Genomic DNA, 16,049 nt, shown 5'->3' with positions numbered 1-16,049 from the left:
TGAAAGGCAATCTCACCGTGCAGCTTACATAAGAAGCACCAATTTGGGGACAAGCACCAAGTTGGTATTTTTCTCTGAAGCAGATAACAGGTATTAATGGAGCCATGGAACACTTCCCAACAGAATGCATTGACTTTAGGAGGGATGGGGCAAGTCCAAATCTCCTTGATAGGGAAAGAAGGGGAGGTATCAGAAGCAACTAGAGAGTTAAAAGAAGGATTTGCAAGAGAAAGACCCTAACTGATTGAGTGCCCAAACTCTAGAGTTTGAACCACTGTCCCCCAAGACCATAGAGTTCAGCAAATTAACCAAAGCAGAGACACTAGACAATTCAGATTCTCTCAAAGGGAAGGGAACACCTCAGACAAGGGGGAATCCCCAATCCAAATGTCCTCCCAAAATCTGATTTTCAGACCTGAAACCAAATCATACTTGATGTAGGGTAGAAACAAAGGAAGTGTTTCATGGATGCCCTTCCAATGAGCAGTCAAAGTAGCTCTATGCAAGCAGCCCACATCCCAACCATTGCTTAATGACCCATGGATACTTGAAATAACTTTAGTCCATAATTTCTCATTTTCTTTAGGGAACCTCGAAAGCCATTTACTTAACAGAGACGCATTTTTCATCTTCACATTTCCTATTTCTAAAACCCCTTCCTCTTTCAACTGTCTCACCTTTTCCCACCTAACCAAATGATCTTTTTTCCCCTCTCCAGGCTCCCACAAGAAATCCCTCATGATCTTCTCAATTCTTTTAATCACAATTCCTAACATCCTAAAGACCAAAATGTAATAGACTAGAAGATTAGCCAAAGTGGATTTTATCAATGTTATTCTCCCTCCCAAGGAGATATAATTCCTTTTCCAACTTGCCAACCTATTTTCAAACCTTTCCACTTTTTTTTTTCGAAAGGTAAGGTAAATTTATTAAAATTAACTCATAAAAAGTACAGAACAGAACCTGCCCACAAACAGGCAGGTCTTAAAGACTCCCACTACAGACACCAGATTGATTGAGTTCTCAATAGATGAGTTACATTTGAGTTTCAGAATTCAGGAATGACTGATATCCAAGAAATCAGTTTACCAACAGCCAGCTGAACTATATCCTCTGCCCCTCTCACCTTTTGATTAAAAATTCTATTGTTTCTCTCAGACCAAATGGCCCAAATCACAGCTTCCGGAATAGTGGTCCATACCACTTTCCCTCTTTTCTTCAAATTGCTGATTTTCCAACAGCAAAGTAACTCCTTAGTTGATTTAGGCATGACCCAACAAATCCCCACTGTCTTCAATAAATGATGCCACACCTGAGCAGCAAACAGGCAATGGATGCATAAATGGTCTGTAGTTTCCAGATGGTCATCACAAAGGACACAAGACTTATCCTGAATCTGCAGCCCTCTTCTTTCAAGATTGGTGCGGGACAGACATTTGTCCAAAGCCATAGTCCAGATAAGAAAATTAACTTTAGAAGGGCAGATAGGATTCCAAATCTGTTTTTCAGGAAAACCTTCCACTGCCACTCAGCTACCAAGCCAATTAGCCATTGTTTTGACTGAAAAAATACCGTCCTTGGACCAATTCCAAATCCACTGGTCATCTTGATTATGGTCAAAGATTTGAGCCTGTAGAGTTTCCAACAGATTTGAAGCTTCTTGTATTTCCCAGTCAAAAAGACCTCTTCTGAACTGAGGAGCCCAAACCACTTCATTACCCAAAACTGAGTAAGAATCAGCAACCGAGACATCCTGGTTGGAGGCACACTTGAAAATAAGAGGGAATTCTTCTGCCAAGTAGTGATTGCAACACCAATGATCTGATTCCCCCATCAAGCAGGGGAGCAACTTTCATGATATTTTTCCACAGAGAATAACTCCAGTTAGGGGGGGGGGGAGGTTTAGTTTTCCAGTTACCCCACTCAACCCCAAATTTAGATGCAATTAAATTCCTCCACCAAGCACTTCCCTCAGTTGCAAATCTCCAAATCCACTTACACAGCAGAGCTGAATTTGTCACCTTGATTCTTCTCAGACCAAGACCCCCATTCTCCTTAGGAAGACAGATTTGGTTCCAATTCACAAGATGGACCTTCCTTTCTTCCTCCCAACCCCTCCACAAAATTTTTTTTGGAGAGTCTCAATTTTCCTAGCCACTTTATTTGAGATAGGGAAAAGGGACAGAAAATATGTGGGGAGATTGGAGAGAGTAATTTTAAGAAGGGTCATTCTACGACTAAAAGAGAGGTATTTAGCCTTCCAAGATGACAACTTCTTTTCCAATCTTTCAATAATTGGATCCCATATGGCGACAGATGAGTTTTTAGCTCCCAACGGAAGGCCTAAATACTTTACCTGAAGCTGTTCCACCTGGCTAGCCAAAACAGTAGCACAATCTTCAAGGTTAGGGACATCATCCACTGGAATGACTTGACTTTTGTTAAGGTTGACTTTCAGCCCTGTGACTACTTCAAACCAGCTGAGGATCCCAAGCAGATTATCCAACTGATCAAGAGAAGCATCTAAAAAACATAAGGTGCCATCCACGAACTAAAGGATGTTCACTTTTTCACCCCTTGGGGAAATTGCAAACCCTTCCCACACACCAGAAGTTGCTGCCTTCTGACTAAATAGAGTAAGGATCTCTGCAATACAAATAAAGAGAAGGGGAGAAAGGGGACCTCCCTGCCTTAACCCTCTAGAGCTCTCAAAAAAGCCTGCAGATTGACCATTGATCAGAATAGAAAATCTAGGGGAAGAGACACAAACTTTCATCCAATTCCTCCACTTTTGTCCAAAGTTCATCTTTTCTAGGACTTTGTCTAAACAGTTCCAGTTAACATGGTCATAGGGATGATAGGCTTTTTCAATATCTAGTTTGTAAACCAAACCTGGACATCCCTCTCTCATCCTTGAATCCAACAGCTTGTTTGCAATAAGAACTGAGTCAATCATTTGCCTACCCGGCACAAAAGCACTTTGATTTTTAGAGATCACATTCTCCAAAACTCCTTTCATCCTTTCAGCTAGGACTTTAGCCACAATCTTATAAAAGCTATTCAGAAGGCTAATTGGTCCGAAATCTTTGACATGAACTGCCCCTTCAATCTTAGGAATGAGAGTAATAAAGACATTGTTCAGGCTCTTTTGAAGGGATGCATTAGAATGGAATGACTGGAAGGCATTTAAGATATCTTGCTTCACAAAAACCCAGCACTTAACATAAAATAAAATGGAGAAGCCATCCGGGCCAGGAGATTTCTCATTGTCCAAGCTGCTGATTGCCATCTTGATCTCCTCTTCAGAAAAAGCTAATCGATCTTTTTCACTATTGGATTCAAAAAGCTAATCAATCTAGGATTTCCACCTAGGGGCAGTCCCAAGTAATACAGAGGCCATTCCCTTGTTTCACAACCCAACATATCAGCCCAAACTCTCAAAGCATCCTCTTCCAAATTGATACTAGTCACTAGACTCTTCAACCAATTGATTTTCAAGTTGGAAATCCTTTCAAAAAGGCTCACAACTAGCTTTAGATTTTCTACACCATCACGGCTCTCTCCATCACAAAAAACCAAAATATCATTTGCAAACTGCAAGTGTGAGACCAAAACATTGTTTCTCCCTGTTGTCCAACCTTTAATCAAAAGCATCGAATTAGCCCTAGAAATTAACTTACTTATAACCTCAACCACCAAAATAAAGAGGAAAGGAGAGAGTGGATCTCCTTATCTCAATCCTCTGATCCCTTTAAAGAAATCAACTGCAATACCACTCACTAAGATTGAAAAATGACTTGTTTACAAACAACCTTTGATCCACTTGCACCACAGATCCCCAAATCCACACCTTCTCATGATATCAATCAAGAAATCCCAGTCAACAAGATCATAGGCCTTCTCCAAATCTACACATTCACTTGCAACTAGAATTTGATCGATGATATATCTATCTTGGACAAAGGCTCCTTGGTAAAGGGAAATGATAGAAGAAAGAACCTTTTTAAGCCTTAGAGATAGCACCTTAACAATTATCTTGTAGATACTAGTCACTAAGTATATAGGTCTAAAGTCTCCTGGTTGGGTGGTAGCTTGTTTCTTTGGGATCAAAGATAAGAAGGCTGAATTCATCCCAGGGCTAATTACTCCCCTCCTATGGAACTCCCTGAACACTTTCATCAAATCAAATTTTACTATCTCCCAACAATCTTGATAGAAAGTCAATGTGAAACCATTAGGCCCAAGAGCCTTAGGTCTCTCCATAGAGAATATGGCTTCTTTAACTTCAGCTTCCTCAAAGTTCCTTTCCAATGAATGTACTTGATTCTCATCCAGACACTCACAATCCAATCCATCCAAATTCCACCTCTTAGAAATTGGTCTACAAAAAAATTGATCTAAAATGATCTGCAAAGGCTTCAACTATTTCCTCTTGATTTGGGATCTCAGCCCCTTCCACTATTAAAGAGGAAATATAGCTCTTCCTTTTCTTGCCATTTGCTAAAGCATGGAATAACTTTCTGTTGTCATTGCCCTCCTTAATCCATTTCTTGACTTTTGCATCCAACCGATCTCCTCTCTCAACAAAAGATCCTCTAACTCCTTTAGAGACCATCTTCTTTCTCTTTCATACCCTTCTAAAACACCTTGCACTTCTTTCCTATCAAACACCTCAATTTGAGCAAACAAGCTACCCTTTTTTCTTCCAATCTCCCAAACTCCACTCTTTAATCTCCCCTTTCAGCCTTTGTAATTTCCTCAAAAACTTTTGTCCTTCCCAAATAGGTTGTGAACATTGGGAAACCCACCACTCCTTAACCATTTTCTTAAAGTCTGGGTGGGTGAGCCACATGTTCTCAAACCTAAAAGGAATGCCCCCCCCCCTCACTAGACCTCTGAAACAAACAAATTGGCCAATGATCTGATGTGATTCTGGATAGAGACTAACCCAATGTTCTTTGCAGTCAAGAGACAAAAGAAATCTATACAGTCTAGAACAAATAGGATTAACCTGGAGATTGGACCAAGTAAAACAAGACTGCCCTAGTGGGATATCTCTTAACTCAAAAGGCCCCAATAAAATTGTTAAATTTCCTCATACTTGAAGTGACCCTCTGTCTTCCCCCACTTGATTCACCTACAAATCTGATCACATTAAAGTCACCTCCTAAACACCAAGGGCCACCCCATAAGCCTCTAATATCTGCTAATTCTTCCCACGTCACATTCCTTTCTCTAATAAGAACTTGGTCCATAAACATTGGTAAGGACCCAATCAAATCCATCTTGATTTTTTTCTAAAACCTTACCTTTAAACTCATATCCCTTTGATGTCGCTCTAACATTGCTCTTAGTCAATAGAAAATCCCTGCTAACCACGTGGACCCCACATCCATTTTTCTCCACATTCATACTCGAAAAGGAGCAAATAGCCTTATCGGGACCAGTCTTTGTATTAAGACCTTCTACCAAGTGTCTATTCTTCTCCCCCCAAAATTCCTTTTTTGCCCTCCCACCTCTCTAAAATCTCTCTTTTTCCTCTCTATGGCTCTCCAACTCCCCGACTTTTCATCTCCAACCTTCTTCCTCCTAACTCCTGGAGACCTGCATCTGCAGTTCCCCCTTCTCCTCTTCACGATGGACATAGTCCCGACAGTGATTCGGCACAACCACTATCTCCTCCTCAAACCATCAAAGCGGTATGCAGCCTTTGACCACCACTCTCAAGTCATACCACTCCCCTGCAAAACCAAACACCAAACTCAATGAAACCAAGTGAATGGTTAGGAAGAAAAGGTCATCACTACAACCCTTTCTTTTCCTATAATCTTCTAATGGATTTAAAAAAGTGTTTTCTTTTCTGAACAGAAATTGGGATCCTAAGTATTCTTGTATTAGAGTTCGTCTCATGAATGTTATTTTGCAAACTGACCTTGAAGAGCCACCACCAAGCTTTTAGATGAATGGAAATTCGAATATCTCATTGAGCTGCTGTGTTTTTCCTTTTTTGATGATAGATAAAAAAGAAAATATATTCCAGAAGAGATACCACAAGATACAAATATCAAGAGGAAATTTCTTTTAAAATGAAGGGTAGATGCTTTTCTATAAGTAGTTAGTAACTTAGTATAAGCTGACCAACTTTTCTATAAATATGTTCCTTTACTATTTCTTCCTTTTTTAAAGCCCTAGCACAACCAACTGTTCCTTTTGGTTTGTCTTTCCCTGTCAAAGAGGTGTGGTGTGAACCTATTCCTCCAAAGGTTGGGAGTTTCTGTTGGGAAGCCTTTCTGGAAAGAATAAACACAGGTGATTTGCTTCAAAGAAAGAAGCCTAATAGATGTTTGTCTCCTCACTGGTGTGTTCTCTATAGAGCCGATGATGAGTCTAGTGTTCACTTACTAATCTCCTATCAATTTGCAAAATATATTTGAGACTGGTTTGCTTCTTTGTTTGGGTGCAGGTGGGATCCTCCAATGAATGTGCAAAGCTTGTTTACTTCCCTTCCCTCCGACTGGCCAACAAAAAGGACGAGAATTATGTGGAGATGTGTTAGGGCAGCCATATGTTGGACTATTTGGAAGGAAAGAAACTCAAGGATTTTCTCAAAAAAGGAAAGAAGCAGGAAAGCAGTTCTACAGGTGATTCACATAAGGGTAATTCAATGGCTGAAAACTCTGGATATATTTGCAGATTTCTCAGTGGATGGTTTGCTAAGAAAGTGGAAGGAAATTGCAAATTCAGCTTCAATTAGGATGGTCTCAAATTCCCATTGGAACCCTCCACTTCTCTGTTTTATCAAACTGAACTTTGATGGCAGCAGTATGGGCAATCCAGGGCCCTCTGGAATTGGAGGAGTACTAAGGGATGAAAAAATGGTTTATAATAGCTTTGTACTCTGGCCCAATTGGAGTGGGAAACTCCTTGAGGGCAGAAATACTAGCAGCTCTGGAAGGGGTACAAAGGGCTAAGGATCTGAATGTCAATAAACTGATCATAGAAGGAGACTCTGAGACTAGTGAATTGGTTAAATGAAGACACCTCTAGGCTTTGGAACTACAGCAATGAGAAGAGGAAATTTAAATGGTTTACCAGGGACATGGAAGTTCGGTGCAAATGGGTAAAGAGAAGTGCAAATTCATTTGCAGATGGCTTAGCGAGGCAAGGGGTGAATAGGAGTTCTGTGTTTTGGGCTCAGTTGTAAGTGTCTTTTTGTTTTTGGGTGTATGTTTGACTGTCTTGGGGAGTTAAGAAACCTTAGCTCCTCTCCTTTTTAATGTTATTCTATTTTAATGAATCTTTAGTTATTGATCAAAAAAAGAAAAACATAGTATAAGCTGACTTTAAAATTTGTTTCTAGGACTTCTATTAATTGTACTCTCATGTAATAAAAGAAAGGAATTACCTTATCATGAGTTACATGTATTTTTCTTCCTTCAATAGTTATGCCAAGAGGCTTCTCTTAATATCCAAACCAGGTATAGAGAGACCAACGTTTTCTTAACATGATTCCATCCCTCCACAGATCTAAATTCTGAACAGACACATTGGATAAAAGATTCAAATGTAAGCATTTGGTTTAATACCTTTCTTGTCCTTTTGGCTAAGATCAAGTGTAGTATTGGTTCTTATCAGTTTATCTTACCTTCTAATAGCATGATTTCTCTTTTCACAAAATCTAAAGGTTAAGGCTATACTTGGTTATTTAGAAGATGAAAGAGTAACAAAAGGTTGAGGCAAAGTTCTTAAGGAATTTCACAAAATTCTTTAAGAAGTTTCCTTCAACTTTCTGTTTCTCTCTTATTTTCTATCAAACCAAACATAGCCTGATAACCCAAAAGTATCCTTTCTGAATTAAGAATAAAAGAATGACATGAATGACTCTTATGCTCATTGTTTGGGCTGCCCAATGGCAGACTGGCCTTTGGTACATCTTGGTTTACCTTCAGCTGGTAATCCCAAGTCAAGTAATTTATGGAATCCAGTCTTGGTTAAATTCCCCAAAAAATTGGCCACCTGGGAAAGGTACTAAATTTCTTTGAGAAGGTTAATTACTCTTATCAAGCCCACCTTTGCAAAACTTCCCATGTATTACCTCTCAGTTTTTAAAGCCCCAACATTGATAGCAAAGAGACCACCTTGTCAATTGAAAAATAGTAAGATTAAGGAGGATAAGGGGCTGGGTTTTGATAGATTGATGGATAGGAATGCATCACCATTGGAGAAATAGTTGTCGCAGTTCCCCTTGGTTACAAACAAATAATGGTATGTAATAATCAGAACCATTCATGGCATAGTGGGAAATGCCTGGCAAGTTAGTTTGGATACAAGGTATACACTCTTTTGGTTCTAGGTGGACCCCGCCATCAGATCTAGCTAGTTTATTTAGCATGAACACCTTCACTTTGCCAAGAGGAAGAATCATGTCGGGATGCACCAGGGCAATAGCCATTTGGACAATGTGGGAAGAAAGGAATGCAAGAAATTTTAAAGGGAAGAGTCACTCCAAGGAAGCAATTATAGGTCACTAAGGTGAGAGTGAAATATTGGATTAAGACCATGGATATCTTCACCCTATTCTTGGTAGATGATGTCTTAAGAGGATGGAGATTGGCAGCCAGCTCATCTACCAATAGGATGCTCGTAGAATAGCAACCACCAAGTAGTGTAATGAACACATAAAACACAACTTTGATGGAAGAAACATTAGTAACCCAGGTCCTAGAGTAGGTGGGGTTTTTTAGGGACAGTAATGGCAGAATCCTAGCACTGTTCACAGGACCAATTGGAGGAGGTAACTCTTTAAGAGCAGAAACAATAGCTGTCTTACTAGGTCTGAAGCTAAAACAATCAATGATTATCGATAAAATAGTGGTAGAAGGGGATTCCAAAGTGGTCGTCAGTAGGCATAACAGCAACAGTGAGGCGATGTGGCAATACTAACCAATGACAAATAGGTGGTGGATGAGAAGAATGGAGGTAACATTTCAGTGGGTTCAAATGTTGGCAAATGGAATAGTCGATGCTTTGGCAAAATTAGGGGCAATTAGGCAGCAACCTTTTTGGGATAAAATGCAATATTAATCTAAGAAAAGGGAATGTTGGTGTACATCCAGCCTATACCTTGCAAAGCATGGTACTTCGCACATATTTGATTTTTTAACAAGCAACAAAACACGCCAGTTACCTATCAAAACAAAACAACTTCATATTTCTTTAACTTGAATCTAGTTCTATTTTACATGGATATTCTTTAACACAGGCTACCTACTAGTGAAACATCACATCGAAAACAGCAATGAGCAAAAATGCACAACAAAATTAGAAAGAAGAGTTAAGGTTAATCACCTGCCCATATTCAAATAAACTTAATGCTTTTCTACTTGCTTCATCATACTCAGCCTGAGTCATCAGACCACGTTCAATTATCTGGATAGAAAAAAAATGCATCATGCATATGCTCAGTCAGCAGTTTATGTAAAGATCGATCCAATAATAAGTGATCATTATAGCAGAAAAATTCCACCATAAAACAGTTACATTTTAAAAATTACAGAACAATTGAAGCCAATGCAAGCAATAAGATATCTTGTAATACTTTTTTCCAACTTGACTGAGGCTTTATTTATTTATTTTTTTATCAATAAGCCTTTAAAATTTTTCATTGCTATTTTATATGTACTTTCTATAGCATTCAATGCATCCACATTATATTATTTCTAGTATTATGGAAGATAAATATACATTCTGGCATCATGGAATTCAAATAATCAAAAGTGTACTTTGTCTATCTCAGACATCAAATAGTGTTAAACAATAAATTGCAAGGAACTGAACACTTAATAGATGCGAACCAAGGAACCAAATAGGGATAATATTGGAAACTCTAGACAGTTGAGAAAATGTTATTGAGTAATAGTATCAAAAGAGTGTCCTAGCAGTACAAAGTCCTTCAGTAGAATTGGCTTAAATAATGATCAAGGATTCACCCCAACAGATAATAACTTATTGACCAACAAATATAGGAACCCAAATGCCATTATCATTTGCAATTTTATTATTACTATTAAACTAGTATAAAAACAGGCCTTATTTGGTAGAACTCCCTATAAACTTTTTGGCAGAAAAAACCACAAAAACTTTTAAATAAACATATTGTTAGATAGAATTGAACATATAGGTAGGACTGTCAATGGGTCAGGTCCGACCAAAAGGACCCGCCCGATTGGGGTTGGTTCCAGGTCCTAATATATTGTCCCAATTATTATCAGGTCAGACCCAAATTTCCCAAAAACCGATCAGTTCAGTTCTGGGTCTAAAAATTACAGACCCTAGTGGTTCTGGTTCGGTTCCAGGTCCTTAGTATTTCTTGTTGGATCAGTTCTGGTTCTAACTGGACCTGTGCCATTGACAGCCCTACTTATAGGAGGACCAAAACTAAAAAGAGGAACAGGTTTGGGTGTTGGGTCATCACCAGGCTCAAACAACCAGCAGAGAAAAAAGGAAACACAAGAGAGATGGAGGACAGAGAAGACAAAGGCAAAGATTCAGAGAGAAGAGGAAATCAAACATTGGCAATACAAACAATAGGGGTGGTCAACCATCCCATTAGCAGTTATGTGAATGATTTTAAAAGGCTTAAACCTTGAAGGGGAACATGTGAAGTAACCAGAAGGGAAAGCCAACTAAATTCTTCTGTCCAAGCAAGACTGATCCAAAAATACTGTATTAAGAAGTGAAATAAGTTCATCAGCCATCCAATTCAGTTTTCCTTAACCCTGTCCTCAGTCCCAAAATCCTAAGAATTTCCACTACCATGGACAGAAGAAATTACTTTTCCCTTATTCAAAGAAAGAATATATAGATAGGAATCTATCTTTGAGAGAAATATCCCCAGACCAAACATCTTCCCAAAATAACATTTTATTACCTACACAAGCAACAAATCTGAAATATGGAAGAAGAGAAAGCAAAATGCCATGGATAGATTTCCAAGAACAAGACTGAGATGCCATAGGGTCAACCCATTTTCTGCCATACCATGAACACTTACAATCACTTTGTGCCACAGCCTATCCTGCTCTATAGGAAATCTGCACAACCACTTCCCCAATAAGGCTGCATTCCTTAGTCTAATATTTCTTATACCTAGGCCCCCTTCATCCTTGCTTCTATAAACCACTTCCCAATCCCATTTCACTAAATGATCTTTCCTTTTTTCACCGGTTCCATAGGAAAGTAGAAAGGAAATAGACAGACAAATTAGCCAGTGTTGATTAAGTAATTCTACCCCCTAGTGAGGTATAATGAAAGCCTCTTTGTGAATCTTCCAAGACCAGGTACCAAAAGCTCTCAAAGCATGGGTTCCACCCCCCCCAATGGTAATCCCAAGTAATTTAATGGCCACTCCCCAACATCACAACCCAACAACCTAACAAAGCTTTCCACCTCTTCTCCAAACCTATTCACTCCCACTATAGAGCTCTTGCCTCAGTTTACTATGAGAATAGAAACCCTTTGAAAAAGGGTCACCAATCACTTTGAGTTAACCAGCTCCTTCGAATCCCATTTGCAATACAAAATAATATCATCTGCAAATTGTAGATGTGTTATCGCCACTGGTTCCCATAACCATTTTTTTACAGTCTTCTGCCACTAGTATAGGAATTTTAAAGACTGAGAGATAATACATGGAGCAGGTTAGCTAGAGCTGAGTTTATCAAGATGATTCTTCCAAGCAGAGCTATATCATTGGCCATTAAGTCACTAAAAACTCCAAAATTTTGCCATACCTTTCTACCTCTTCCCTTGTGATAACACTCAGATTAGATGTTCGTATATGTTCAGACCAGAAGAAAGAGAAGGAAAAGAGAGAGAGAGAAGGAGAAGAAGAAAGAGAAGAAAAAGAAGGAGAAAAGTCACAGCCCAACTAGAGAGAAAAAATCAAAAACCCTCTAGTCGGCCCTTCTTTTATTTATAATCTTCTAAGATATACAAAGATTACAATTGTGCCCTCACTTAAGTGAGAGCCGCATCAGTTGAGCAGTACATATATAACTAAATATAAAAGGACTGTACTACCCTTGTACAGCCGACTCTAACACTCCCCCTCAAGCTGGTGAGTATATGTCATATAGTCCCAGCTTGTTACATATGTAGTCCACTCTTCCCCAATTCAACCCTTTGGTAAATAGATCTGCCCATTGATTTCCTGTCTTCACATATGTTGTACTTATCACTCCACTAAACACCTTCTCACGTACAAAGTGGCAATCCACTTCTATGTGCTTCGTCCTTTCGTGAAACATTGGATTAGAGGAGATATGAACTGCAGCTTTGTTATCACAGTATAGCTTCATAGGAGTGTCAATCGAGTATCCCATCTCCTCTAGTAGATGCTTCAACCACACCAGTTCGCATGTCGTATGAGCCATAGCCCTATATTCAGCCTCTACACTGCTTCTTGCTACCACTGTCTGCTTCTTACTCTTCCATGTCACTAAGTTCCCACCAAGAAAAGTGCAATACCCTATAGTGGACCTTCTGTCAGATATGGACCCCGCCCAATCAGCATCCGTGTATCCTCTATCTCAAGACTTCCTCCACTCTTATACAACAAACCACGCCCTGGAGCACCCTTCAAATACCTCACAATCCTTAGGACTGCCTCCCAGTGTGGGATTCTAGGATTCTGCATAAATTGACTCACTACACTGACCGCAAATAAGATATCAGGTCGAGTGATGGTTAGGTAATTAAGCTTACCCACCAGCCATCTACCTTCCCAGATCTTCAAACTCCTCACCTGTATCACTACCCAATCTAACATTCAGTTCCATAGGTGTTTCAGCTGGTCTGGCACCCAACAACCCTGTTTCTTCTAGCAAATTAAGAACATATTTCCTCTGGCACAGATTAATACCATTCTTGGACCTTGCAACCTCTATCCCTAGGAAATATCTTAATTTGCCGAGATCCTTTGTCTAGAAGGGATCATGCAAGTAAGTCATCAACTTGTCAATTCCTAGTCTGTCACTGCCTGTGATAACAATGTCATCTACATATATCACCAAGAGAATCTTCCCAGCATTTGATTCATAGCTGAATAAGGAATGGTCAACCTGACATTGTTTCATTCGAAACTTATTCACCACTTCACTAAATCTCCCAAACCATGCACGAGGAGATTGCTTAAGTCCATAAATAGCTTTCTTAAGTCTACAGACCTTCTCACCCTCCCCCTGAGCAACAAACCCTGGTGGTTGCTCCATGTACACCTCCTCAAGAAGATCACCATGTAAAAAAGCATGGGACTCCAGCTTATACCAGATTGGACCTAAGTAAAAGTGGGAGCTGTTAATGTATGCCCTTAGCTACAATCAGAATGATGTACCTTATGACATTTAATGTAAATGAATAAAGTACATATTTGATTCATGTTATTATGGTGTGTTTCTGTGTAACACCCTTAAACTGGACACATATGAGATTCATGTTAGTTTTGAATCTTCATAGCCGTTGGATAGATCTAGGGAGATTTATCCTACCAAGGCTGACACTGATGTACCGCCAAGTTGGTTGGGGTGGCTAGTCTCAGCTGCCAAGGTGAGACCTGAGGTACATGCAGTGTGGGTTTTCTTGAAACCCTGAACCGGACCAGAATTCCAGTATTGCCCTGGACCTTGGAGATAGATAGGCAAAACTGGAATGTTACACCTGACCCCTAGACTCGATTATGATACTGCACTACGTGTCGGATTGGGCTGTTTTTGATATGTCAATCAGTGAGATCCTTAGAGGGGGTCAAAACCTGGGTATGTTGGGACAGTCCGAGAATTCATCTGAGTGAGTGATCATAGTGATAGGATCACCCCCTTTGTCGGACAAAGTGAATGATCAGGGATGCACTCTCTCTGATAGAAACCAAAGCTGCTGGCAGCCAATTTCAACCGTTGAAATTTGTTTTGCAAAATATATTTATATAGAGATATACATATATATATTATGATTTCAAAATGTTTGCAAAAGGTTTTAATTCCCGAGATCCATGTAAGTAGAGAGTGCAGCACTATTCCTTGCAGCCGAAGGAGAGGTCCTCTCTTGTCAGGCAGTGTTTGATCATTATGAGCTGAGAGGTTAAGTGTAAGACCATTGAGGGTAATACCTGATGGGCTAATCTTGCATCTGCCCACAGTCCTTGGGTTTTTATAAGGTGACTTGACCCAGGGACCATTTAGTGTAAATGTTGGGCCCATTAAGAGCCCATGGTGATGGACTCAGGGGTTCACTATTTCCTACAGTGAATTTGGCTAGGCCTTGTAACAAAGGTTGGGCTAAACCCATGTGGTTGATGTGTAGATCAATGTTTGGGTCCCACGCCATACAAGGATACCCAGCTGGGCAGCAGTTTAGAGGAAAAGTGAGCACGTGGACTAAAAGGGCCTAAAGCCCAATTCGAACTGGTTTAATATGATTAATTAAAGAGAGGCGGTTCTGGGATTTAGATCAGTAGATAGGATAAGGGATTGTCCCTATCCACTCAAAGAGTCCAGATCCAAATAGAGATTTGGATCAGCAAACTCCTAATCAGATTAGGAAGGCTGATCTTTATCTGCAAATAAGATAAGGGATTATCCTTATCTCCTAAAGAGAGTCCAGATCCAGATACAAGATTTGGATTAGGAAACTCCTAATAAGATTAGGAGAACCTCTCTTTAAGGCTATAAATAGAGGAGGAGGGTGAACCCTACTAAAAACCCCAATTAGATTACAGATTCAAGAGAGAAGACAGTTCCAGTTAGACTGATGCCATCTTCTACTCTTGCTTCCTTCTATTGTTGCCGCCATAGCCAGTTCGATCTCCACCTATAGGAGCGATAAAGAAATGTTCTTGATATCAGTTTTTGGTGAAAATTTTATCTGAAGTCATGCTCACTCACCCTCTATCGAATTCTTGTTGAAGAACCACCAGCTGATTCTGCTCCACCCTACGTTGTGTCATCTTCAGTGGGAGCAATCTTTGGCATTTTCCTTGGGCATGAATACCTTCGTTGGGAGTTACTATTACTCCGTATCAGGTATATCCCTCTCCTACCTTTTGGTTTCAAATCTGGTTCGGTTTAGGTTCAAGATTGATCCTTGAAAGTGCAGTTTTTTAAAACAGGGAATGTGATTCCCATATGGGAGAGAGAAATCTTTTTAATTTCGCCCAACCTACTTACAGGGTTCGGCCATCCATATGATGGATCTCTCATCCCTTCAGTGATATCAGAGCTAGGTTCAAATCTTGAACCAAAATGGATCAGATCTAAAACTGCGCAAATAGACAGAAGGCGTTATACCCTATTTGCGCAGATAAGATATTTTCTGGGAAATCGGTTCCCAGATTAAAGGGCGATTGATCTAAAATTAAATCTTTTAAATTTGATTTATATTTTGAACTGTTCTTTATATTTATCTTGATTTATGGGTTGTTCTGTTAGACAGTTTTGTATGCCCTTAGCTTCAAGCAGAATCCGGATGAACCCTGTGTCTACAGGAAGTACAGTGGGGATAAGGTTACTTTCTTGGTTCTGTATGTAGATGACATTCTACTCATTTGGAATGATATAGGAATGTTAACTACGGTGAAAGTATGGCTTTCGCAGCAATTCTCCATGAAAGATCTTGGAGAAGCCTCCTATATACTGGGTCTTCGACTCTATAGAGATAGATCCAAGCGGATAATAGGATTATCCCAATCTGCTTACATTGACAAAATAGTCAAAAGATACAGCATGGAAAACTCCAAGAAAGGAAATGTTCCTTTTAGGCACAGAGTCACTCTCTCCAAGAAGATGTCTCCCAAGACTTCTGAGGAGATTGATGGCATGAAAGACGTTCCCTATGCCTCTGCCGTAGGGAGCATCATGTATGCCATGCTGTGCACTCGTCCTGACATTGCTCAGGCAGTGAGTGTAGTAAGCAGATTTCAGGCCAACCCAGGGCAGGAGCATTGGACTGCTGTGAAAAACATACTTAAGTACCTTCGAAGGACAAAAGAGTTTTGT

The 16,049-nt window shown here is 39.8% G+C and overlaps 1 protein-coding gene and 1 non-coding gene across 4 annotated transcripts in view; one reads left to right on the top strand and one right to left on the bottom strand.

Moving 5' to 3' along the window:
- PUR7 (purin 7) overlaps nt 1-16,049 on the bottom strand; it is a 40,870-nt gene that overhangs the window by 8,800 nt on the left and 16,021 nt on the right. For all 3 annotated transcript variants that reach the window (XR_016081225.1, XM_010279349.3, XM_088896351.1), the window contains exon 6: nt 9,349-9,429. Coding sequence is in view for 2 of the 3 variants with exons in the window: in XM_010279349.3 (XP_010277651.3) it covers nt 9,349-9,429 (81 nt within the window). In the remaining variant the exon portion in view is untranslated. The remainder of the gene's footprint in view (nt 1-9,348; nt 9,430-16,049) is intronic.
- LOC148803103 (U2 spliceosomal RNA) lies at nt 7,583-7,784 on the top strand. The gene has a single exon (XR_016081503.1). It is a non-coding gene; the product is annotated as a U2 spliceosomal RNA (small nuclear RNA).

This window comes from Nelumbo nucifera, chromosome 1 (genome assembly GCF_055504915.1).
Source record: "Nelumbo nucifera cultivar China Antique chromosome 1, China Antique-T2T, whole genome shotgun sequence".
NCBI lineage: Eukaryota > Viridiplantae > Streptophyta > Magnoliopsida > Proteales > Nelumbonaceae > Nelumbo > Nelumbo nucifera.
The sequence above is the reverse complement of the archived record's forward strand: the minus strand, read 5'-3'. Positions and strand labels throughout refer to the sequence as shown.